Source organism: Amia ocellicauda, chromosome 5, assembly GCF_036373705.1.
Source record: "Amia ocellicauda isolate fAmiCal2 chromosome 5, fAmiCal2.hap1, whole genome shotgun sequence".
Lineage (NCBI taxonomy): Eukaryota > Metazoa > Chordata > Actinopteri > Amiiformes > Amiidae > Amia > Amia ocellicauda.
In genome coordinates, this window is record NC_089854.1 from 44,209,225 (window position 1) to 44,236,218 (window position 26,994).

Sequence of the window (26,994 nt, forward strand, 5' to 3'; positions counted from 1 at the left end):
TGAACACTTCAATGTGTTGCATGACTTGGCTCCAGCACATACTCATGTAGCAATAGTGGGAAAACTTTAAAATAAACACACTACCTTTACACAGTTATAGAAAGCAGTGAAACTCATTATGAATTTTCACAGGTAAATGAAAGTTAAAATTAGTACCTTTTCAATTAGAATACTGCATGTCAAAATGAACACTATTTGAGAGATCCAATGCAAGTGAACACTTAAGACAACAGCACAAACCACTGGTTCAGCATAATAATTATTACAATCTTTTAATTCATATCAGGACAATTACACCGACAATTTCACCATCACTGAAGTTATGCAGTATTGGGTTTAAAAATAAATTTTGGACAGCACCAAAAGAGGTGTTTGTTAGGATATACTGTACTGAATATTAAAGAAAACTTAATTTCATTAGACAACACAGCTACTACCAAGTGTTGCAAGTTTTTAAATCCAGCAGCATGCTGCTTGAATAATTCTATAAACATCATATCCCAATAGTATAACGATTTTATTAATTAGGATGCCTCGGAGCCTTTATCTCTAGGAGGCTGAACATTGCAAACTATTTATTATACTGAATATTTTACCAATTATAGCTTTAAACACCTCCTTTTAAGTTTATTTGTTGGCTCATTTCAGTAATGTTTCCTACTTCTGAGACTAATTATTTGAAAACCAATTATAAATCGGGTATTCTTATTATGAAATGTCTACAATTATAATGAGACTAATAGACCCCCACCAAACACACACACAAAAAGACCACTATTAAATCATGAGAATATAAAATTCTAAACTCAACATCGTGAGCAGCTTCACACTCTATAATGAGCTGAAGTATTGTGCCCTCTCTTTGCAGGGCAGACACTACACCAGAAAAGGTTATATATTTTGTTCTGTAACTATAGGATAAATGTTTTTGTTTTGTTTAGTTTTTTTCGTCCCTAACTGAATTAAAATGAAAATGTCAAGCGATGGACACAATGCCCTTCAGAATTTTTTTTAGAAATACATATCTGTGCCTGAAATGTAAACTGCTATTGCAAATGTTTCCAAACTCCCTAATTGGCATGCAATGTGGAAACAAGAAGTGCTAACTGACAAACATTTTTTCTTCTTCTTCTTCTCTCAATATTAATAAGGGTTACCGAGGTGGGAACCTGATTTAATTCATTTTCCACCTACACGGTACCTCAGGTCTGTCATGTGAACACGGCTTCTGTTTTGAATAGAGACACCAGGCATAACGGATCAACCTAATTAAACACCCACTTTCCAAAAATCCCCTGATCTGCGATCATTCACCCGCAGTGCGGTAAAGACTGCACTCGTTCTTTGGTGGCGAGTGGTAGCTGGTGTAAATGAATCACAGGTTATCTGTAGACAAGGCTGCCATTGTCAGGAATCTAGGGTGTGTTGAGCAAAGAGTTGGAAGCAGGAACTTCGGCAAATGTGTGGTTTACATTTCCATACTGTATGTGGATGGATATTGCTTTTTTCTTCTTCAAACTTTATCTTACAATACTGTAAGAAAAAAGAAAAAGATAAATACAAAAGAAAATGTAATTGTGTGCCATTTCTATATTTTCCATTCTGGCCACTGTAATATCAAGGACTTACGTATATGTAAAATGGTGCTTCTAAAGTTAGTTAGCTTATTCAAACTACTATATCACTGTGCACCATGGAGCCCTGATATTTCATACAGAAATAGGACTCATGGATTATAAAACTGCTAGGTGTTTAACACTCAAAACACCAAGCTGGTTAATTGTACCATTTCCAGTTTCTAAAATTGTTATTTTTTTCTGTTATTCTGACGGTTCCAAGAATGTATGTTCTTGACTTTTCTAAAAATATTCATTACATATGCTTATGAAATCTGAGATCGTAGTTTCATCAGTGACAGAGATGTATTACAGTCTACCTTAAACCTCCAAAATTGGCCAATGTTTTCTGTTATGTAATCAATATTATTAATCAGGACATCAGCATATATATATATATATATATACACACACACACACACACACACACACACACTTATTTATTACTGCAGTATATGGGATTAGATTGACTAACCTGTTATTCAATCAGCCTTTTTTCTCTCAATTATTGACTTTGTGCTGACATTTAACTCTCCATTTGCACGTGTATGATTTCAGAAGTTTTCCAAGAAGTGATTCTTCTGATGATCTGATGTATGGTTACATTATTCACTGCTGCACTCACAAAAGAAGCTTTCACGAGACATCTATATGTAAGACTAGCAGCTTGTGAAAGAGCTGTTGCTGTTAGTCTGCAACGTTGATATGAAACAGAGGTGTAATTGCTTGATCATTGTTAACATTCTCTCAAGTGAATATCAAACTAATTTCTGACAACTGACTATTATACTACAGTAAACAAGATCATTTAGAATGTTTTCAAACAGAGAAATGTTTAGAATTGTTGAAAAATATCTGAAAATCTATTTGGAGACAAAACCCTTCAATAAAACTAACCCTGAAGAAAGCATCCAATCAATCAATCCAGTTGTCTGTGGCATGTGCACTTTCCAAACAGAGGAAAATATACTTTAATATTTTGATAGCAGATTTTGTACATATTATTTTTATTATTATTACTATTTTTATTTATTGGCAGATGCCCTTATCCAGGGTGACTTACAACATAAGTGCAATACAAAGTGCAATATATAAATAGTTATCTTTTATAAAACTTTTGCAAGGATTAGTTGTGTGCTACACATTTTGAATGAATATAAAACAAAGTTATTTTCTTCTTGCATATTTCAATTATAGCATTTTCAACCTTACTTTAAAATATTTACATGCACTTTTTTTTTTAAAGAGCGATTTAAATTTGTCATTTTGGTAAATGGTTATTTGTTTCTATTTAAATTACAGAAATGTTCAATAATTAAAAAAATAAATAAATTATATATATATGATAGTTATGAAACAATGTTATACATTACTGTGCAAAAGTTTTAGGCAGGTGTGAAAAAATGCTGTAAAGTAAGAATGCTTTCAAAAATAGACATGTTAATAGATTATATTTATCAATTAACTAAATGCAAAGTGAGTGAACAGAAGAAAAATCTAAATCAAATCCATATTTGGTGTGACCACACTTTGACTTCAAAACAGCATCAATTCTTCTAGGTACACTTGCACAAAGTCAGGGATTTTGTAGGCATATAGTCAGGTGTATGATTAAACAATTATACCAAACAGGTGCTAATGATCATCAATTCAATATGTAGGTTGAAACACAATCATTAACTGAAACAGAAACAGCTGTGTAGGAGGAATAAAACTGGGTGAGGAACAGCCAAACTCAGCTAACAAGGTGAGGTTGCTGAAGACAGTTTACGGTCAAAAGTCATACACTATGGCAAGACTGAGCACAGCAACAAGACACAAGGTAGTTCTACTGCATCAGCAAGGTCTCTGCCAGGCAGAAATTTCAAGGCAGACAGGGGTTTCCAGATGTGCTGTCCAAGCTCTATTGAAGAAGCACAAAGAAACGGGCAACTTTGAGGACCTTAGTGCTCGGCCAAGGAAACTTACTGCAGCAGATGAAAGACGCATCATGCTTACTTCCCTTCGCAATCGGAAGATGTCCAGCAGCGCCATCAGCTCAGAACTGGCAGATAACAGTGGAACCCTGGTACACCCATCTACTGTCCGGAAAAGTCTGGTCAGAAGTGGCCTTCATGGAAGACTTGCGGACAAAAAGCCATAGCTCTGACATGGCAACAAGGCCAAACGACTAAAACTATGCATGAACACACAGGAACTGGGTTGCAGAAAAATGGCAGCAGGTGCTCTGGACTGATGAGTCAAAATTTGAATTCTATTTGGCTGTAGCAGAAGGCAGTTTGTTCACCGAAGGGCTGGAGAGCGGTTCACAAATGAGTGTCTGCAGGCAACAGTGAAGCATGGTGGAGGTTCCTTGCAAGTTTGGGGCTGCATTTCTGCAAATAGAGTTGGGGATTTGGTCAGAATTAATGGTCTCCTCAATGCTGAGAAGTATAGGCAGATACTTATCCATCAGGGAGGCATGTGATTGGCCCCAAATTTATTCTGCAGCATGACAATGACCCCAAACATACAGCGACAGTCATTAAGAACTATCTTCAGTGTAAAGAAGAACAAGGAGTCCTGGAGGTGATGGTATGGCCCCCACAGAGCCCTGATCTCAACATCATTGAGTCTGTCTGGGATTACATGAAGAGAGAGAAGCAACTGAGGCTGCCTAAATCCAAAGAAGAACTGTGGTTAGTTCTCCAAGATGTTTGGGCCAACCTACCTGCCGAGTTCCTTCAAAAACAAGTGTGCAAATGTACCTAGAAGAATTTATGCTGTTTGAAGGCAAAGGTTGTTGTTAAAATCAAATATTGATTTGATTTAGATTTTTCTTCTGTTCACTCACTTTGCATTTAGTTAATTGATAAATATAATCTATTAACATGTCTATTTTTGAAAGCATTCTTACTTTACAGCATTTTTTCATACCTGCCTAAAACTTTTTCACAGTACTGTATAAACTGTTAGGTGTGAGTGACACTGCAGTGCTTCTAGTTTAACAGGATAAAATACCCTGGTATGCTGTCCACGAAAGGCATTGTGCATCCAACAAGACATGGAAATTGATGGTATTTTTTAGATATTTGTAGGCTACCACATAGAGCTCAATGAAGAAATCAGGAAACATAACACTGACCACAAAGATCCCCATCTGACATCTAACACCATGGCTTTAATTTGGGATTGGTAGGTGGGGCGAAGTTTTGATATGAGCCAGGCTTATGACAATCTGCTGTTAGATTCCTACCAACTCAATTCCTATGGTACCAACTTAGTGTTTTTCCTCTTGGGTCAGATGATGTCTCCTCGACCAAAAACAACAGAGGACCTCTTAGAGCAACAGCTAGGGAATCCTGGGGATTTAGTCATTGGTGTTCTAATATGCATCAGACCTGAAGCTAAAGTGTGCTGTGAAGGGGGCTATTGAACCAAGTAGTTTCAAAAGCTGAATAAACGTTTATTTCTAATTTCAAAGATAAAAAATAAAACCTTTCAAATGTGGCCTGAAGGGGCAATAAAAGGACTGAGAGCTTGGGTTATACAAGTCAGATGCCAATTTTGGAGTTAAAACCACTCAAGCAGCTAATGCTTATCGGGGGACAGTTCCAATCCAGATGATATACACCTGGACGTTGGGGCTTCCACGGCCTTTGAGTCTACTGCTTTGAGTCACTGTCAAATGCTGCTTCTAAGAAAAAAGCAATATTCTGGAACAGGTTCTGGGACAAAACTCTATGGTTGCTTTATTTAAGTCATTTTGGTAGCTGGAGAGCATTGGTTAACTTTGCAACTTGTACCTAGCACCTTGTTCTTCTTGATTTCCTGTAGTACAAGTATTTATGTATATTCTTAATAATTAAGGCAGTGCTTCATGGGAATCAACCTTCTGTAATCAGATAAGGTTTGACTTATCTACCTTAATCTTTATTAATGTGCAATTGTGTTATTGTAACCTCTCTCTGAAACCAGGAAAGGCTTGATATAGAAATTATTGTTACATTCCTGGACGCTTCACGCGGTTAGCAATGAAAAACTGTTCATTGATGTGGGAGTGGCCTTGGGATCAGGCTCCGTTTGAGTGTTGTATAATGACCAGGTCACATGGCTTCCCTAATCCCTCCCACTTATTTTTTCTGCTCTCTCCCCTCCCTCTCCCTCTCTGGTGGCCTCTGGAACGGTCATTCAGCTTCCAACAATGCAGATTTCAGCTCAGTTCTTGCTTCCCACCACCCTCTCTTGATTTCCTCCCTCTGTCACACAACCCTGGATCTCTGCATATACACTACCATTCAAAAGTTTGGGGTCACTTAGAAATGTCCTTGTTTTCCATGAAAACATACATCAAATGAGCTTGAATAGGAAATATAGCAAAATGAATAGGAAATATAGTTATTGACAAGGTTCGAAATAATAATTTTTAATTTAAATCATAATTGTGTCCTTCAAACTTTGCTTGGGTCAAATAATCCTCCATTTGCAGCAATTACAGCCTTGCAGACCTTTGGCATTCTAGTTGTCAATTTGTTGAGGTAATCTGAAGAGATTTCACCCCATGCTTCCTGAAGCACCTCCCACAAGTTGGATTGGCTTGATAGGCACTTCTTACATACCATATGGTCAAGCTGCTCCCACAACAGCTCAATAGGGTTGAGATCTGGTGACTGTGCTGGCCACTCCATTATAGACAGAATACCAGCTGACTGCTTCTTCCCTAAATAGTTCTTGCATAGTTTGGAGCTGTGCTTTGGGTCAGTGTCCTGTTGTAGGAGGAAACTCTCTCCAATCAAGCGCCATCCACAGGGTATGGCATGACGTTGCAAAATGGAGTGATAGCCTTCCTTCTTCAAAATCCCTTTTACCCTGTACAAATCTCCCACTTTACCACCACCAAAGCACCCCCAGACCATCACATTGCCTCCACCATGCTTGACAGATGGCACTTTTCATTTGGTCTGCGTCTCACAAATGTTCTGCAAACTTAGATTAGTCTGTCCATAACACTTTTTTCCAATCTTCCTCTGTCCAGTGTCTGTGTTCTTTTGTCCATCTTAATATTTTCTTTTTATTGGCCAGTCTGAGGCTTTTTCTTTGCAACTCTGCCTAGAAGCCCAGCATCCCAGAGTCGCCTCTTCACTGTTGACGTTGACGTTGTGGGTACTATTTAATGAAGCTGCAGTTGAGAGCCTATGAGACGCCCGTTTCTCAAACTAGACACTCTAATGTACTTGTCCTCTCGCTCAGTTGTACACCGGGGCCTCCCACTCCTCTTTCGATTCTGATTAGAGCCCATTTGCGCTGTTCTGTGAAGGGAGTAGTACACAGCATTGTACGAGATCTTCAGTTTCTTGGCAATTTCTTGCATGGAATAGCCTTCATATTCAGAACAAGAATAGACTGATGAGTTTCAGAGTCAGAGTCTGTAATCGAACCCACAATGGCTGATGCTCCAGATACTCAACTAGTCTAAAGAAGGCCAGTTTTATTGCTTCTTTAATCAACACAACTTGCCATTGGAACACAGGACTGATGGTTGCTGATAATGGGCCTCTGTACGCTTATATAGATATTCCATTACAAATCAGCTGTTTCCAGCTAAAATAGTAATTGTAGACATTAACAATGTCTACACTGTATTTCTGATCAATTATATGTTATTTTAATGGAAAACAAGGACACTTCTAAGTGACCCCAAACTATTGAACGGTAGTGTAAATTCTACATTCTGGTCAGGGAGGGGGAGTGGGGCTTTTGCTATCTCCTTCCTTTTCTGTCTCCTCCTATCTCTACTCAATCTCCAGTAACAGCTTCGAATTTCCTGCTGTTGAGTTAATGTCACAGTGTCACCTCTCCTTACTTTTTCTCTACCATCCCCCTGGACTTCTCACTTCCTTAATTAGTGAACCTGACAATCTTCTCTCCTCTCTCCACCTCTACTGTCCTCCTTGGTAACTTCAACATTCACCTCTCTAACCCCTACACCTCTGCTGTTTTTCATCCCCTCTTTATTTCTTAAACGTTTCTCTCTCTCTCCACCCCCCCATACACACAAGCAATGATTGGTAAATCATTTCATCAGTTGGTGTAACCGATGAGAGGATTTCACATACTAGATTTATGTGGGAGGTTAGTCTGACAGGAAATCCCCTTAGTCAGGTGTTCGAACACTCTCTTGAAATAAGGGAACATTAAAAAAAGAAGTCCACCAGTGTATATATATTAAATTATATTCTTCAACAACAATTGTAATTGGATTCGCAGAGAGGGTCCTTTTAGTTCAAAAAGGGTTGTCTATCGTCTCTTTCACTGACTGTTGTCTTAGATTTTCCAGCACATACTGCCACATGAATCCCTCTGAAAGAAGTACCTTTCTTGTTTGCCAAAACAAAATTAGCAAACACTTTGCATTAATGGAAAACATTCTCTGTGCCCGTTCATACTAATGCCTAATCTAAATGGCAGTTTTACTGGCATGGGGTATGTAGACATTTGCATAAAATACGCAGGGCCAAAGGTTAATGTTTAGCACATTCAAGTTATTAGAGCTTTAGGAGGAAACATTTACATAATATTAGTTACAGAAAAAAACAGAAAGGGTATTGTATCACAAAATATCAGATTACTTTGTAAACACTGACATAGATTCATGGAAATACCAGGGACTGTTTCTGGATATCAGAAAAACTCAAATATTTTAAAATATACATATTGATGTTGTGCACCCCTGCTCTAAATGATCAATCACTGGATACCTTGAACACATGTGAAATTTGCTCGATTAAGCAGGTAACGATTTGAATAAAACTAAAACCAGAAGGCACTGTGGCTATCCAGGACCAGAGTTGACCACCTCTTTACAAACTACAGTCTTTGAAAAATGTGATAACAGCAGCACGTAAAAGTTGCTTATCTTGGAGGACCTGCAGATTGGGTTATGAAGGCTAGAGAATTAACATCCTTTTCCACCCAGCCTATGTTTGGCTGCATTTCGGATAGTCAACACCAAACACTGATGTCAGATTATAGTACAGCATTCAGTGCACACTTTCAATCTCGCACCACCCCCCCGAAAAACCTGCTATATTTCTATGAACTAGTATGTAGTATTTAATTGTCTATTAATTTCAAAAGAACAGGTACATTTCTGCAAATATATTTCAGATGACATGTACTGAAAATAAAAGGCTTTAGTATTCCATGTGATGTTGTTCTTGTCAGTGTCATCTTTTCAAGATGAATACTTGAAGCAGTTGAGAGAACAGACAGCTGTTAGTACAGATCCGCATGCTGGCAATCTGCAGGGACCTGGCATGGTGTCCAGGCTCTTGTTATCCCTGGGGAATCTTCCATAGAAATGCATGGCCATGCCTAATCTTTCTTATTAGTTGTAAAGTCACCTGATTTAAGATCCTTTGAATGAATCCAATTCTGTTTTTTTATCATAAACACTGAGTTCCTTGTGTGGTCTAAGCTAGCTCTGCAGATTTGGTTATGGTTGAGGATATTTCCCTTACAATTCACTCATTTTAGTTTTCTAGACATTCCTGCTTGATATGTCAAAGTTTTACATACATAATCATTACATGGACCTATAAAACTTTATATGACTTTAGTCTTTAATGGCTTTACATTGTGAACAACACTGGAGAACGACGATAATTCATTCATACTTTCAATGCTAAGTCTATTAACTATTTTCCATCTGGGTATTTCTGGAAAAAACACACAGGACAATCACTTTGTATGAAGTAAACAAGTGATAATAATCTAAATTAGTCAGAATACTTTTCAAAAGAAACAGCTGGTGCGAAACATAAAATTCAGCCTAATGTGGTTTTCTGTGAAACAGCTTCTGCTTTACTGTCTCACACATTTCTCGAAGGTCATGGTTAATTTATATATACAGTTTTAGTCCATATTATTCACACCCTTCATTAGAATCAATGTTATTCCATGACTCATTTAGTTTCATAAATGTCTTATACTTACCATATATTTATCACAATATCGACATGTTACAGTATGTTCAGATGTTGTTTTGTTCAATAACACATAACTGTTATCTCTTGCAAGAAGAAAAATATTAACCTTCATTTTCTATCCATTAGTGCTATAAGAATTGCACAAAACATCCCCAAAGATGGGTCTTGCATATGAAACAATGTAATGGCTTCAATACTAAACACATACCTTGATCATTTGAGCAACATAACTTTCAGGGCCAGTGTATTCGGTTGGGTCTTTCACTTTTACCAGGACGATGAAATACAAGTAATGCCACATGTTATGTTCTGATTTTATGTGCTCCTCAAAAGAAACTGTCTTGTTGTCGAATTTGTCTCTCTCGAGTCCTGCAAAAGTAGAATTGTTTACATGTAAAAACAAGTGAAAAGAAACAACAATAACTCACTTTGTGAACAAAGTGAAATAGGATTATCTATATGTATGCACTGATTTGATCATCTACTGGACATCACCAAGCAACTATGTTAAAACAAGTTAAATTAATGGAAGCCACAGTATATGAAGCCAGTATATTGAAGAAAAGCATATTAAGGACATGGCATGAGTGGATGTTATTTTCTTCCAATTGAATAGGAATGGGCAAGGTTTTGATCTTGTAACGTGTAACTACAGTTGTATATTCTCTAGTGTAACTGAAATAGTGTTCCTCTGAAATTGAGCAGGTTAGTCCGGTTCTCACCACAGATGAAACATGTCGTCTTTAGAATTTCTTCCTTCCCCTGCTTCTCGCTCCTCAAGTCAGCGAATGTATCAATGATTACACCAAAGATGAGATTGAGCACGATAATGATGACGATGAAGAAGAAGAGCAGATCGTACACCACACGGGCTGCAAACAGGGGCTCCTAAGAAGTATTCAGATTATTATTATTATTATTTTCATGTACCTAAAGTGCTTATCCAGTGTGAACTTCAAAATCAACATGTAACCAAATTGTAGTATTAAGTAATACAGTCTACAAAATGTGCAAGATAAAGTCAAAATGTAATACAATGCGTTACACAGTAACATAAACTTATATCTGATACACTGGAGGGGTCATGCTGGAAGTTCAGGTGGAAATGTAGCTACAAAACATTACTATTCCTTATCAATGTGTTCTTTTGGCTTTGGTCGTTCACTCTTATATACCAATTCCAAAGATATGACTTGGAGGAAAACCATTAAACATGTTTAGACCATCTGTTCATGGGTTCTCCCACCAGTGAAACACAAGCAGCAAGTGAAATTCAGAGCAAATATGTAATATTACAAAGAAAAAGGAAGAAATAACATCTGAATCACGTTGCTATTTTCAGCTGTATTACCCAAACAAGCGAATCTGTCAACAAGCACACGGCCAATGGAGGGTTATTCCCATTAATGGGAATTTTTCAACCTTGAATACATATAATAATGTACATCTTCCTTACTTGGTTAGAGAAATGTATTTAAAATAAAAACAGCTTTCTAATGACTTCATCAAACATGCAGGTAATGAACATACACTCACCTAAAGGATTATTAGGAACACCATACTAATACTGTGTTTGACCCCCTTTCGCCTTCAGAACTGCCTTAATTCTACGTGGCATTGATTCAACAAGGTGCTGAAAGCATTCTTTAGAAATGTTGGCCCATATTGATAGGATAGCATCTTGCAGTTGATGGAGATTTGTGGGATTCACATCCAGGGCACGAAGCTCCCGTTCCACCACATCCCAAAGATGCTCTATTGGGTTGAGATCTGGTGACTGTGGGGGCCAGTTTAGTACAGTGAACTCATTGTCATGTTCAAGAAACCAATTTGAAATGATTCGACCTTTGTGACATGGAGCATTATCCTGCTGGAAGTAGCCATCAGAGGATGGGTACATGGTGGTTATAAAGGGATGGACATGGTCAGAAACAATGCTCAGGTAGGCCGTGGCATTTAAACGATGCCCAATTGGCACTAAGGGGCCTAAAGTGTGCCAAGAAAACATCCCCCACACCATTACACCACCACCACCAGCCTGCACAGTGGTAACAAGGCATGATGGATCCATGTTCTCATTCTGTTTACGCCAAATTCTGACTCTACCATCTGAATGTCTCAACAGAAATCGAGACTCATCAGACCAGGCAACATTTTTCCAGTCTTCAACTGTCCAATTTTGGTGAGCTTGTGCAAATTGTAGCCTCTTTTTCCTATTTGTAGTGGAGATGAGTGGTACCCGGTGGGGTCTTCTGCTGTTGTAGCCCATCCGCCTCAAGGTTGTACGTGTTGTGGCTTCACAAATGCTTTGCTGCATACCTCGGTTGTAACAAGTGGTTATTTCAGTCAAAGTTGCTCTTCTATCAGCTTGAATCAGTCGGCCCATTCTCCTCTGACCTCTAGCATCAACAAGGCATTTTCGCCCACAGGACTGCCGCATACTGGATGTTTTTCCCTTTTCAAACCATTCTTTGAAAACCCTAGAAATGGTTGTGCGTGAAAATCCCAGTAACTGAGCAGATTGTGAAATACTCAGACCGGCCCGTCTGGCACCAACAACCATGCCACGCTCAAAATTGCTTAAATCACCTTTCTTTCCCATTCAGACATTCAGTTTGGAGTTCAGGAGATTGTCTTGATCAGGACCACATCCCTAAATGCATTGAAGCAACTGCCATGTGATTGGTTGGTTAGATAATTGCATTAATGAGAAATTGAAGAGGTGTTCCTAATAATCCTTTAGGTGAGTGTATACATCAGCCAAAACCAACCAACAAACAAAACTAAACAAAAAAGACCAGTCCCTGTGGCAACTAGAATATCAAAATAAGACACAGGTAGATTCAGTACATTTTGGCAGTTTAACACCTAATATTAACAGTTGTGTGGCTACTAAGCACATTAGAGTCCCAAACTTCCACCCACAGAGGTCAATTAGACCCCGTTCACATATGAGTTAAGGTGGCCCTGAGCCTGGTGAAAACTAGTCCAGCTTTTTGACCCGGCCTAAATCTTTTGAGGTGGCCGAAAGGCGACCTAATTTTGAATATAAACGTGCCGGGCCCTGGGCCGGGTGGAAAGTGTCAGTGCGTGATACAACTCAAGCCCCGTCCCAAGATACTCGTGCATCTGAGTCAAAGTGACGCAACTTCTCTACAACGCAGAAGTAAAAACAGGTACCAAAAATGCCAAACAAGACAAGACAAACAGTATTTCCTCTATATTGTTTGAATACTATATCGATCTATAACCTTAAATGTACTGATAGATTTTGCTAGCTCACATCTTTATATATATATAGAATAGGCTAAGTAATGAGTTATAATGTAAACAGTTCAAAGTACTCAGTCAATGAAAATAAAAATGTGTGTAGCTGGTAAACTTGCTATTGTTTTTTCTTCTTCTACCAAGTATGATTGAAGTCTGAAATTTTAACACTATGTAATTTTCAGGTGTAAAATGCATTGTGAAATTGTGAATGGGACCATGTAACTTTATTCATGAATTTTGCATTAAAACGATATCAATTTAACCGAAGGAGGTTTCCATTCAAATGGATGCATTTTAAAACTAGACCAGCTGTTTACTATGAAATCCGAAATGCAATTATATTGAGCTGAGCAATACAATTACGGCTTTGGAAGTAACTGGGATGATGCAGAAATTAAAGCACTATTTACAATGTGGATGGAAGATAAAGTTAAAAAAGAAACCGAAGGAAGTGTACGAGTGCTGCCACTATAACTAGAAGTGATCACAGAAGGCTTCTTTCGATGGCTATCAATCACTTGCCCGACAAAGTTAAACGGAAAATAAAAATGCAAATTTCAGACTTTAAAAATGACAACAAACGCAGTGGAGATCAGAGAAAAGGTTGCACGTTTTTTTTCAGAGTTTTCCGTTTTTCTAATAAAATTATATTAGAAAGCTTCGTCTACAAAGATTACTTTCAACGAAAATATAGAACCGATAAAAAGCCTATATATATATATATATATCACCAATCAGCCATAACATTATGACCACTGACAGGTGAAGTGACACTGATAATCTCGTTATCATGGCACCTGTCAGTGGGTGGGATATATTAGGCAGTAAGTGAACATTTTGTCCTCAATCTTGATGTGTTTGAAGCAGGAAAAATGGGCAAGCATAAGCATCTGAGCAACTTTGACAAAGGCCAAATTGTGATGGCTAGACGACTGGGTCAGAGCATCTCCAAAACTGCAGCTCTTGTAGGGTGTTCCTGGTCTGCAGTGTTCAGTACCTATCAAAAGTGGTCCAAGGAAGGAAAAGCGGTGAACCGGTGACAGGGTCATGGGCGGCCAAGGCTCACTGATGCACGTGGGGAGCGAAGACTGGCCCGTGTGGTCCGTTCCAACAGACGAGCTACTGTAGCTCAAATTGCTGAAAAAGTTAATGCTGGTTCTAATAGAAAGGTGTCAGAACACAATGCATCGCAGTTTGTTGCGTATGGGGCTGCGTAGCCACAGTCCAGTCAGGGTGCCCATGCTGACCACTGTCCACTGCCGAAAGCACCTGCAATGGGCACGTGAGCATCAGAACTGGACCACGGAGCAATGGAAGAAGGTGGCCTGGTCTGATGAATCACGAGTTCAAGGTGTTGACTTGGCCTCCAAATTCCCCAGTTCTCAATCCATTCGAGCAACTTACAGGACTTAAAGGATCTGCTGCTAACGTCTTGGTGCCAGATACCACAGCACACCTTCAGAGGTCTAGTGGAGTCCATGCCTCGACGGGTCAGGGCTGTTTTGGCGGCAAAGGGGGACCTACACAATATTAGGCAGGTGGTCATAATGTTATGGCTGATCGGTGTATATCAATATAAAGCCGGTCTAAATTTGAGCCGGCCTAGGGCCGACCTAAAAAGTGTGAACAGGATCTTAGTAACAAACCTGCTATGTTGCGAGAAAGTTGAGAAAACCTGTACCTCTGGAACAGCAATCTAAATATAAAATGAGTTTGATGACTATTCTTCATTATTTATACATACAAATCATGATCCTGAGATTCTTCTCAAAGAGAAACAAAAAGGGGTTGAAAGGGTTCCCATAAAAATAAAAAAATATGATTATTATTGTAACAACAACAATACACCTCAGAGGGGATAGGTTTCTTTAGATCTCTAGGTCGGTTTTATCTTTTACTTTGTTTTTCAGTTTCATACTCTCTCAAGCTGTTCTCAGTTTTGGTAGTACAAGTGATTCTTTCATTCTAGCTGAGGGCGGGCAGGCAGGCAAAGCAGCTTTATCAGCAGGGACTTTGCAAACAAACATTCCCACCATGTTTATGCTTATCTCGTGACATCTACCAAGTGAAGAACCACATCGGAAGAGAAAAGAAAAAGATGCAAGTGCCTTGACACCTCTTGATAAGAGTAAACAGACTAATGTCCTCTGAACAACGATCCTGCCTGGGCTCTTAATTTAAAAACCTGATGGAGTGATTTACTTAGCTGAAGCAATGTCATCACCCTGTCCCTGTCTAGTGCTAATGCAAGGAGATGATTTAAAGAGACCTATGAATCCTTCTGGTTTGAGTCCCTAAAGGACCGGATTGGAAGAACACTGATCTCGAGCAGCACATGTTCAGTAGTACCATGGGCTGCCAAATGCAGAATATACTCCTATTCCATCTCACAAAAATGGTAATGTTTCAATTAGGTATTTTTTTTTTTTTAAACTTGCCAATAGTTAGGGTTGTGTGTTTTAGTAAGAGCCAACACTTGCTCACGAGTGAAGAGACAGGGGCAGGACCGTCGTTATCACACTCATCACACATACGCCGGAAAAACCATGAACTGGAAACCCATACGACAGCTTTTCGACACTGAAATGGTAAGCCGTGCCGTGTCAGTTACTCCAAGGTGATTACAACTCGATCAGGAAAGGTGAACTCCACAGGACCGTTTTTCACATAAACTACATCATGCAGTCTATGACGCTCTGCCAAAGAAGCTGTAAGCATTGAATGCCCTTCATATCACACTTTTTTCAACATGCAAAAGAGCTGAACTCCCCCCAGCTCCTCTGGCTAGTATTACATAATAATATAACAAACACTAAATCTACACAAAGATTTTTTTATTTAAGAATATTTAGCATGCAGTGTTCAATTTGAAGTCTATACTAGTGCATTTCTAATGATAATTCCATCACCCACATCCCTAATGCAACACTTAATGTTTCTTAAGTGTTGCATAACTTTCAATGTGTTTAAGACACCGAATCATTTGTACCACGGAAGAAGCCATCAGAAAAACTCTTAAGGGGATTTCCTGGTATAGAAACTGCTGTAGGCAGATCCTGGAGAGAAGGTTCTTTTGACACTTGTGCCGGGAAAAGATCAGCCGAGCCGGTTCATCAGGAGACGCATGCTATCACATGCAAGCTCAATGGAGAGTTGCTGTGGCTTGGCCGATGCATATTTCTGCTTTTCCTTTTTAACAATCAAACAAAAACAAAAACAAACAAACTTTACTATGTCCAGATGACAACTTCCTAAAGCTTCATAATACAAGGTCTCGTACGTCACACTCTGACTCATAATGCTCTGGAGAGAAATATCCCCTGATGAGATGAGACGAGGAAAATGCACGTTTGTTTACCCTGATAAAACATTCAATTTATGGCGTATGGGTCTAAGGTTATCAACCAGAAACAAGGTGGAGACGAGGTTGGCTTCAGTGTCTGTACTACTCACATCCTTTGAAGGTTTTCTCAGCACGTCCCCTACTCCGCCACCGTTGCGGAGGCCCTGGTTCAGCACTGTGACGATGCACAGCAGCAGAGTATCACACACGCGCTCCGTCCCATCATCATCGCCCTCTGCAGTTCAGCAAAGAAAAGAAAATGGACACCTTAAAAGCTAACACTTCCACTGCAGTATAGCGAAAAAAATACAACATTATTATTGTGTGAAGAGTAAAATGATGTATGTATTTGTTGGCCATTATTTGAATTTATTTATCAATTGCTGTGGCGCTCAGGCACCTTTAGGAGCGATTGAATGTGTGTACATTCTCACTGTTATGATATGTAGGTGGTTCTTGTTAATGAATGAAATTGGATATACATTTCTGAAAGTTTATTCATTCTAGAATCCAAGACCAGATAACATCTGGAACTTTTACTTATCTCTGCTTTTTTAATGGAATGGCATTGACATTAATGGAAGTGTCATTCTCACAGAAACATTGTATAATTTCCAGGGTTTAGGGAGATCAGAGAAGCATTTAAGGCAAGATGCATCTTAAAGAACACCTCACAGGTGATCAATTAAGCCACACAGAGTTCTGAAGAAAGTGCATGACTCACTGAAAGCACACAGAAACAGTCAGTTCTTCATAAACACAGAAAGGTATTCTTAGAGCTTAACCTTTACAAGTGTGAAAAGGAAAGCACATATTTCTGTTACCCAACAGCTTAAATGCACTATTCATCTTAAATGAAAAGCTTCATGAGGAAAAAAAGACAAAAGGGGGTTATGTGATGAAAAAAACGAAGAATTAGTCTAATTCAGATGCTCAACATATTTCTTAGATCTTCAATTGCCCACAGTATGTGCAATTATTTATACTTAAAGAAATGAAAACTGAATGCTTTCTAGTATTTTTTGTCACCATAGCTTTTAATTACCTGATTTAGCCCATTCATTTCTTAATTGAGCTGACCTAGCACTCTTTCCAAGCCTTAAGCAGTCAATTTCAAGAAAGCTATAAAAACCTGCTGTAAAGTGCAACTGATAACTGGAGTTGTATACCCCTGTACTAAACACCAGTCTCTTTAGATTATATAACATTATGTTAGCGACACACACTTCATTACTTCATGACAAAACATGCATTTGTTTTAGACCTAACTGAACTTAATGGAATGCTTCCAGGCTGTAATTGTGTCCCAGTTACAATTGTGTATAGTGTCATGATAATCTATAACTGATGTCAAACTGATTTAAATTATTCATCAGACTCAATGCAAAGACCATGCATTAAATATATCTACATTTCAAATTGAATGCAAAAGAAATATGCAATAAATTGTGTCTAATTCCCAAAGCACAACGTTATGTTACGTGAATTAAATGTGCATACTCTATTGGTTTTCACTGTAGCAGGAGCTCAGCTAATTGATGGCAGCTTTGTTTCCCCCGATACGTTTTCAATAATGTACAGAGCTGTCAGATGTTTGCCTATGGAGAAGCCTAGAAAAAGATTCTCTCCAAGATAGTACATTATGGGGCTTATTTCAGTCTGTACACTCCTGGAATGTGGAGACTCCTGCCTAGACCCTTAATGCCACAAACACGTGCATCATGGATAGGGAATTATACATCATGAGAAGGCATGAGGTTTTCCCATTATACAATATAAAATCTATAGGATATGTATTTTTAAATAGTATCCTGAATGCAGGCAGAATCTTAGGTTAGTCAGGGTGACCTACCTGTAACAGAATTAGGCAAGGAAGCAGTACAGTTTTCTTTTGAACATGGTTCAGTCATTGGACCTGAAGATGGCTTCATTATATCGGTTTTGCCTATAAAAAATAAATAAAAACCATGTTTAAATATATGTCCTTCTCCATATGCTAAATTCTTAGCTCAATATACCTAATAAATAAGATATGAAGATTTATATGACAAAAAAAGAGGGAGGTTCTTAGGTTCTTGACTATATTTCAAACCTTCACACACTGAGCTGAAAACTGTGATCAAATAATGATTAAAGATTACAATTTATAAAAAGGAACTGTAAATATGAGAACATATAGTTAGCCAAACTGTGCCCCCTTACTGTAGATCAATAAAGGGTTCACAATTCTTGTAGTTAGGCTAATAATGAAACACTTTTCTCAAGGTAATTCAAGCTCATGATTCCAGCTAATCTATTGTCAGAATCCCCTTTAAAGTGTCCTTATACACCAGTGCCATTAATTCGTAATAGCATCATAGCTATAGCTGTATTAAGAGCTAACTGCTGCAGCAATGCTGACCTTGGTATTTATGATCCCACCAAAAGTCACAATCAATTATCCAGGGAGTAATGAATGTTATAACTTTAAGTCAAGTAAAATTTAGTTTTCTTTGGGTTCCTGTTGTGTTTCTTTCACTTGAATACAATGAGAAGGAAAGTACAACTGCAGTCATAAGCATTGTACATTGCTTTGCTCACATGATTTGCTGAAGAAGTTTATCCTGTTAGATGTGCATGTTTTAAGGAATTCAAATAGATTATATCTAGCAGATATGCCAAATATGGCCCAGCTGAGTTTTTTTTTTTTCCTTATTAACTAGAATACATGAACTAGTAGGACAGAGGGCCTAACCACCTACCCACTGCTACCTTTGTGTAACTGACTGCCTTTGGTTATGCCAGCAGGCTATATATCACCATTGTTATCAGTGCAATATTAATGTGACCTGCATACATATGGATTTCTGATCATGTGGCCCACTACTGAAAAAACTTGGACGCCCCTGGCTTAAGGGTTTGGGCTATATACACTCACCTAAAGGATTATTAGGAACACCATACTAATACTGTGTTTGACCCCCTTTCACCTTCAGAACTGCCTTAATTCTACGTGGCATTGATTCAACAAGGTGCTGAAAGCATTCTTTAGAAATGTTGGCCCATATTGATAGGATAGCATCTTGCAGTTGATGGAGATTTGTGGGATTCACATCCAGGGCACGAAGCTCCCGTTCCACCACATCCCAAAGATGCTCTATTGGGTTGAGATCTGGTGACTGTGGGGGCCAGTTTAGTACAGTGAACTCATTGTCATGTTCAAGAAACCAATTTGAAATGATTCGACCTTTGTGACATGGTGCATTATCCTGCTGGAAGTAGCCATCAGAGGATGGGTACATGGTGGTCATAAAGGGATGGACATGGTCAGAAACAATGCTCAGGTAGGCCGTGGCATTTAAATGATGCCCAATTGGCACTAAGGGGCCTAAAGTGTGCCAAGAAAACATCCCCCACACCATTACACCACCACCACCAGCCTGCACAGTGGTAACAAGGCATGATGGATCCATGTTCTCATTCTGTTTACGCCAAATTCAGACTCTACCATCTGAATGTCTCAACAGAAATCGAGACTCATCAGACCAGGCAACATTTTTCCAGTCTTCAACTGTCCAATTTTGGTGAGCTTGTGCAAATTGTAGCCTCTTTTTCCTATTTGTAGTGGAGATGAGTGGTACCCGGTGGGGTCTTCTGCTGTTGTAGCCCATCCGCCTCAAGGTTGTACGTGTTGTGGCTTCACAAATGCTTTGCTGCATACCTGGGTTGTAACGAGTGGTTATTTCAGTCAAAGTTGCTCTTCTATCAGCTTGAATCAGTCGGCCCATTCTCCTCTGACCTCTAGCATCAACAAGGCATTTTCGCCCACAGGACTGCCGCATACTGGATGTTTTTCCCTTTTCACACCATTCTTTGTAAACCCTAGAAATGGTTGTGCGTGAAAATCCCAGTAACTGAGCAGATTGTGAAATACTCAGACCGGCCCGTCTGGCACCAACAACCATGCCACGCTCAAAATTGCTTAAATCACCTTTCTTTCCCATTCAGACATTCAGTTTGGAGTTCAGGAGATTGTCTTGACCAGGACCACACCCCTAAATGCATTGAAGCAACTGCCATGTGATTGGTTGGTTAGATAATTGCATTAATGAGAAATTGAACAGGTGTTCCTAATAATCCTTTAGGTGAGTGTATATTTTCACTTTAAACTTGATTAATTTCTCTCAAAGTCTTTGAGCCTCTGGGCACTATTAGACAAATTAAAAGGCTGTTGTTTCAATGGCCAGAAGATCACCACTGCTCTGCAAACTTAAAAGACAAATGTTAATTTAAAAGTAACAGTTCTGTCTGACAGCTTCTGAGTTTACCTAATCAAGTTTCCAGGTACCTCACACTATCTTATTTTCTAAACCTTATTCAATCTTCACTCTATCACATATATAGGCTACATCCTTTTGGACACATATCTAAATATTAATAAAACAATGTACACTACTGCTGTAATACCTCAACACTGAATTAATTAAAGTCACAGTTTGATGTGAAATTTTGGCAGGAGTTTTAAAGTAAAATGGCTGCTTTGAATAAAATTTACTTCAGTCACGTTTGTTTTGTTCCCTTGCTTTCAAAATACAAAGCATTATCTATTATTAGGCTGGTAATTAATCACTGTGTGCAGCATCCACACAACAGACTTCCCCACAAAGTTACAGCACAGCAAACACCTTAAAGCTTACGTTAAAATAATGATTTTCTCTGGGATCATTGTGTTTTTTTTTTTTATATAGCCCCAACAGTAGATATAACAAAGGCTTATTATTTTACTGCATCTCCTGTCCAAAGTGATAGCTCCACCATACAGGGAATAGTCCGGATATTCCAGATCCAGCTGCAAGATTGTTTTGCTGCTCATATGTTAAGCGATGGAACATATACAATGCATTAATTTCATGAAGCAGTTTGTTTTCTCACATAAAAATATATGTTTTTAGCAAAGGGTGTCACTTTCATTTGGTGGCTATCACCATGCACACCTCAAAGACAATCTGGTGAAATGGTTTTGCTTTAAAAGACAACTACCACAGACCTGCTCTACCAATTAATCACAGAATCAGGCTGATCTCATCACCATGCTTCCTTTCTCCTGCCCTGCCCAGTCTCTGCCTCGAAGATCTAGTGCAGACAGCTCTCATGCCTTCACAGGTTAACAGCCTGCAAATGCCTAAATGTCATTTCTCAATTGCATTATGAATTCTAATGATATAATCTGTTAAGTGTCATACCTCTTATTTGTATTAATATTATGCTGTTTTGCTACACTGACAATACACCTTTCACAAAAACCATGGGAAACGCAAAATACAAGCAAAGCAATAGTTTCAATGTTCTCTTTTCTGTTGTTGTTGATTTTGTTTTGCTTTGTTTCATTCCAGAACGTTCCACAGTATGACTCCACTTATGATTCTTTTCCAGACCTTACTCTGTGGTCACTTGGTCATGCTGGCAACTGCTGATCACAATAATTAGACTGTTTACAAGGTTGACTCTTCATGTTTTCAGTCACTGTTATCTCATGGGGCTAATGCAGTTAAGAAGCATTTGTTATTGTGGCTCGGTTACATAAAGCACTTTTTTTTTTTTATGGGCTCCATCCATAGCTCCATATCCTTGATTATACAACAGGTACAGCCCAGTTCTATTAAACACACCCTTGTGTACTGTCAAACAGCTACCTTACAAGGCTCCCTTTTACACGCTATCTAAATAAATAGTTACACTTAGTTACAGTCAAGCAGTTACGGTGCAAGACTGCTGCGATCGGCTACAAAAGAAGCCCATTAAGGACCAGTGTCCTTTGCATGACTTAAGCAGTACACATAGCAGCTTTCCCCGAAGCATACCATCCTGACTTCAATGTGTTTGGTAGTATTTGCAACCACCACATAAGGACACTACAGGGGAAACCTAAGGAGGAATCTAACTCAAGTTGTTTTATGCAATAAGCCATAGGAATTGAAAATCTCACACTTGGGTTGGGAGTGTGTTCTGCCACCAGATGTGGCCACCACTATCCAATTTCACTACCTCCTTTCTCCCGGGGGCTTTTCTGCAGTGACGTTTCCAAAAGGGTTCTCTACCTGCCATGGGAAGCCTGTCCACCTCCATGCGGAAGTCATCTTTGAGGAAGAGGAAGCCCACGATGGAGAAGAGGTAGACCAGGATGAGAGCAAGCACGGCGGTGAGGATGATGGAGCGGCCATTGCGAGTCACGCTCTTGATGACATTCAGCAGTGTCTCCTCTCTGTACACCAGATCAAAGAGCTGTGGATGGACATGGTGTGGAGCCATGGAGGCGCTCAGTCAATACATCGACTCCAAACCCAACCCCCCCATGCCTCACGGATTCACATTTCTACCCACACTACAAAGAGGTGCATTGAACCCACTGAATTATTGGCCCAGGAAGACACTTAAATTCCACCTTCTATTCTTATTTATCTTTTGGGCTAGGAAAGGGACTCAATGCTAAACAGGCAAAGAAGGAATGTATTATTATTCAGGGCTTTGGCGATTTTATCATTTGTTTCTAGGCAGAACATAAGAACATAAGAAAGTTTACAAACGAGAGGAGGCCATTCGACCCAACGAGCTCGTTTGGTGTCCATTAATAACTAATCCAAGGATACTATCCAGTCTATTTTTAAATGTTCACAAATTTTCTGATTCAACTTCAGAACTAGGCTTTGCCATTAGTAAAATATCAGTGGTGAGATCACATTAGACTATATATAGAGATTTGAATCTATCTTGACCGGCCGTGGATATATTGTACATATGAACAGGTGTTGCTTACTGTTAACAGCACAGACCTCAGACACTGATTTTTAAGGAAGAACGTATTTTCTGCTTCTCCTTTGCTGAAAGGAAACTAAAAACTACATTTGACTATATGATATGACCTTAATTCAATGAGAAATGTTTCTACAATATATATAAATAAGATTAATGTTATGTTAATTGTAAGATTAATAAACACTGAATAACACAAAAGCCCAAAACAAATGGTTTCTTACCAGAAAACTGTAGAAGAATTCATGGACAAAGAGGCCAAGCATACAGACAATGACATAAGTGACATGATAGAGAAATGCCATATCCATGATGACAGCTTTATAGCCTCTGGTGAATGTGCCACGGTTGCCAACGAAGCTGACCAAAAAGACAATCTTATTGAGAAGCTGAAAGAGAAAGCAAAGTAGGATAAGGCCATATGCAGTGAATGCCAGAGTAGGGTTTAATTAAAAGACTGTGGAGAACTTTGGATAACTGGAAATAAACTTTGCAGAGTATCTTGCATTTAGTAGCTATCAGTAGCTGATTAACAGCAATGTAGTTTATTTTTTTAAACAAACAAATTAAATAAATATATATAGAGTTGTGGCTCTGTACGCCACAACAATGGATTTGAAAGGAAACAATCAAGATGTTCTTTTAAGTGAAGACTTTCATCTTTAATTTGACGGTACCTACATCCACATTGGCTGAACGGTGTAGGAATTACATCCATTTTTATATGTGGTCCCCCCAATTTTAGGGGCTCAAAAGTATTTGGACAAACTAACTTAATCATTAATTCAATTGTGAGTTTCAATACTTAATTGCAAACCCTTTGCAGTCAATGACTGCCTGAAGTCTGGAACCCATAGACATCACCAGATGCTGGGTTTCTTCCCTGGTGATGCTCTGCTAGGCCTGTACTGCAGCTGTCTTTAGTTCCTGCTTGTTCTTGGGGCGGTTTGCCTTCAGTTTTGCCTTCTACAACTGAAAAGCATGCTCAATTGGATTCAGGTCAGGTAATTGACTTGACCATTGTAGAACATTCCACTTCTTCGCCTTAAAAAAGTCTTGGGTTGCTTTCGCAGTATGCTTTGGGTCATTGTCCATCTGCACTGTGAAGCGCCGTCCAATGAGTTTTGAAGCATTTGGCTGAATCTGAGCAGATAATATAGCCCTAATCACTTCAGAATTCATCCTGCTGCTTTTGTCAGCAGTCACATCATCAATAAATACAAGGGAACCAGTTCTGTTGGCAGCCATACATGCCCATGCCATAACATGCTTCACAGATGAGGTGGTATGCTTCAGATCATGAGCAGTTCCTTCCCTTCTCGATACTCTTCTCTTCCAATCATTCTGGTACAGTTTCATATTTGTTTCATTTGTCCATATGATGTTGTTCCAGAACTGTACAGGGGTTCTTTAGATGTTTTTTTGGCAAACTCTAATCTGGTCTTCCTGTTTCCTGTTTACATCTTGTGGTAAACCCTCTGTATTTACTCTGGTTAAGTGTTCTCTTGATTGTCGACTTTGACACAGATACCCTCCTGGAGGGTGTTCTTGATCTGTCCAACTGTTGTCAAGGGGTTTTTCATCACCAGGGAAAGAATTCTTCTGTTATCCACCACAGTTTTCCATGGTCTTCCGTGCCTTTTGGTGTTCCTGAGCTCACCAGTGCTTTCTTTTTTTTAAGAATGTACCAAATAGTTGATTTGGCCACACCCAATGTTTTTGCTGTCTAGCTATTTTCTAAGGAAAAACAGAAGGGAAAACACCCCAAGAACAAGCAGGAACTAAAGACAACTGCAGTACAGGTCTGGTAGAGCATCACCAGGGAAGAAACCCAGCATCTGGTGATGTCTATGGGTTCTAGACTTCAGGCAGACTTTGGGGGGACCACCTATAAAAATGGGTGTAATTCCTACACCGTTCACCCAATTTGGATGCGACTACCCTCAAATTAAAGTTGAAAGTCTACACTTTAAGCTTTTAAGCTTTAAGCATCTTGTTTCCTTTCAAATCCATTATGGTGGTGTACAGAGCCAAAATTATGACAATTGTGTCCCTGTCCAAATATTTATGGACCTAACTGTATATCTACACTGTTTCATATATAGGGTAAGGGAGGTTTCCGCAGCTAGTAAAAACAGTCCTCTACAAAAATGACTCTGCCACTCACTTGTGGTTTAAGCAAGTGATCACGAAGGGTAATAATCCTAGGTAGTAACTTCCTCTACTGAAATGCACATGACTTTTTTTTTTTTTTATAAATAAAATAATAATAATAATAATAATAATAATAATAATAATAATAATAATAATATCATTAATGTATATATACATGCTTTATTAAACCCTGCCATACCAAAAGTAGCCAAATCCTAACAATTTAGTCAAAGGGTGTTTTTTCTTTTGCCAGCATACAAAATGTGATGCAAAGTCTGCTGCTCTTTACACAATCCTGTGGTTAATTTCTCATGTAAATTACGCTTTGAAATCTTTGTTTTGGGTATTGGCATCTTTGAATCTAATGTATCCACTCTGAAGAGGCTAAGGTATACAGTGAGGGAAAAAAGTATTTGATCCCCTGCTGATTTTGTATGTTTGTCCACTGACAAAGAAATGATCAGTCTATAATTTTAATGGTAGGTGTATTTTAACAGTGAGAGACAGAATAACAACAAAAAAATCCAGAAAAACGCATTTCAAAAAAGTTATGATTTGCATGTTAATGAGGGAAATAAGTACTTGATCCCCTATCAATCAGCAAGATTTCTGGCTCCCAGGTGTCTTTTATACAGGTAACGAGCTGAGATTGGGAGCACTCTCTTAAAGGGAGTGCTCCTAATCTCAGCTCGTTACCTGTATAAAAGACACCTGTCCACAGAAGCAATCAATCAATCAGATTCCAAACTCTCCACCATGGCCAAGACCAAAGAGCTGTCCAAGGATGTCAGGGACAAGATTGTAGACCTACACAAGGCTGGAATGGGCTACAAGACCATCGCCAAGCAGCTTGGTGAGAAGGTGACAACAGTTGGTGCGATTATTCGCAAATGGAAGAAACACAAAATAACTGTCAGTCTCCCTCGGTCTGGGGCTCCATGCAAGATCTCACCTCGTGGAGTTTCAATGATCATGAGAACGGTAAGGAATCAGCCCAGAACTACACAGGAGGATCTTGTTAATGATCTCAAGGCAGCTGGGACCATAGTCACCAAGAAAACAATTGGTAACAAACTACGCCGTGAAGGACTGAAATCCTGAAGCGCCCGCAAGGTCCCCCTGCTAAAGAAAGCACATGTACAGGCCCATTTGAAGTTTGCCAATGAACATCTGAATGATTCAGAGGAGAACTGGGTGAAAGTGTTGTGGTCAGATGAGACCAAAATCGAGCTCTTTGGCATCAATCAACTCGCCGTGTTTGGAGGAGGAGGAATGCTGCCTATGACCCCAAGAACACCAAGGGGACAGGACAACTGCACCGCATCAAAGGGACGATGGACCGGGCCTTGTACCGTCAAATCTTGGGTGAGAACCTCCTTCCCTCAGCCAGGGCATTGAAAATGGGTCGTGGATGAGTATTCCAGCATGACAATGACCCAAAACACACAGCCAAGGCAACAAAGGAGTGGCTCAAGAAGAAGCACATTAAGGTCCTGGAGTGGCCTAGCCAGTCTCCAGACCTTAATCCCATAGAAAATCTGTGGAGGGAGCTGAAGGTTCGAGTTGCCAAACGTCAGCCTCGAAACCTTAATGACTTGGAGAGGATCTGCAAAGAGGAGTGGGACAAAATCCCTCCTGAGATGTGTGCAAACCTGGTGGCCAACTACAAGAAACGTCTGACCTCTGTGATTGCCAACAAGGGTTTTGCCACCAAGTACTAAGTCGAAGGGGTCAAACACTTATTTCCCTCATTAACATGCAAATCAATTTAAAACTTTTTTGAAATGCATTTTTCTGGATTTTTGTTGTTGTTATTCTGTCTCTCACTGTTAAAATACAACTACCATTAAAATTA

At 39.1% G+C, this 26,994-nt stretch overlaps 1 protein-coding gene across 3 annotated transcripts in view; it reads right to left on the reverse strand.

Moving 5' to 3' along the window:
• The window catches only part of itpr2 (inositol 1,4,5-trisphosphate receptor, type 2), a 136,462-nt gene that overhangs the window by 9,816 nt on the left and 99,652 nt on the right, over positions 1 to 26,994 (reverse strand). For 2 of the 3 annotated variants that reach the window (XM_066705381.1, XM_066705379.1), the window contains 6 exons: positions 23,210 to 23,374; positions 22,274 to 22,457; positions 18,049 to 18,141; positions 16,307 to 16,431; positions 10,306 to 10,471; positions 9,792 to 9,952 (listed from right to left, as the gene is read on the reverse strand). In XM_066705381.1, coding sequence (XP_066561478.1) covers positions 9,792 to 9,952; positions 10,306 to 10,471; positions 16,307 to 16,431; positions 18,049 to 18,141; positions 22,274 to 22,457; positions 23,210 to 23,374 — 894 coding nt within the window. The remainder of the gene's footprint in view (positions 1 to 9,791; positions 9,953 to 10,305; positions 10,472 to 16,306; positions 16,432 to 18,048; positions 18,142 to 22,273; positions 22,458 to 23,209; positions 23,375 to 26,994) is intronic. The other variant, XM_066705382.1, reaches the window with a different exon arrangement.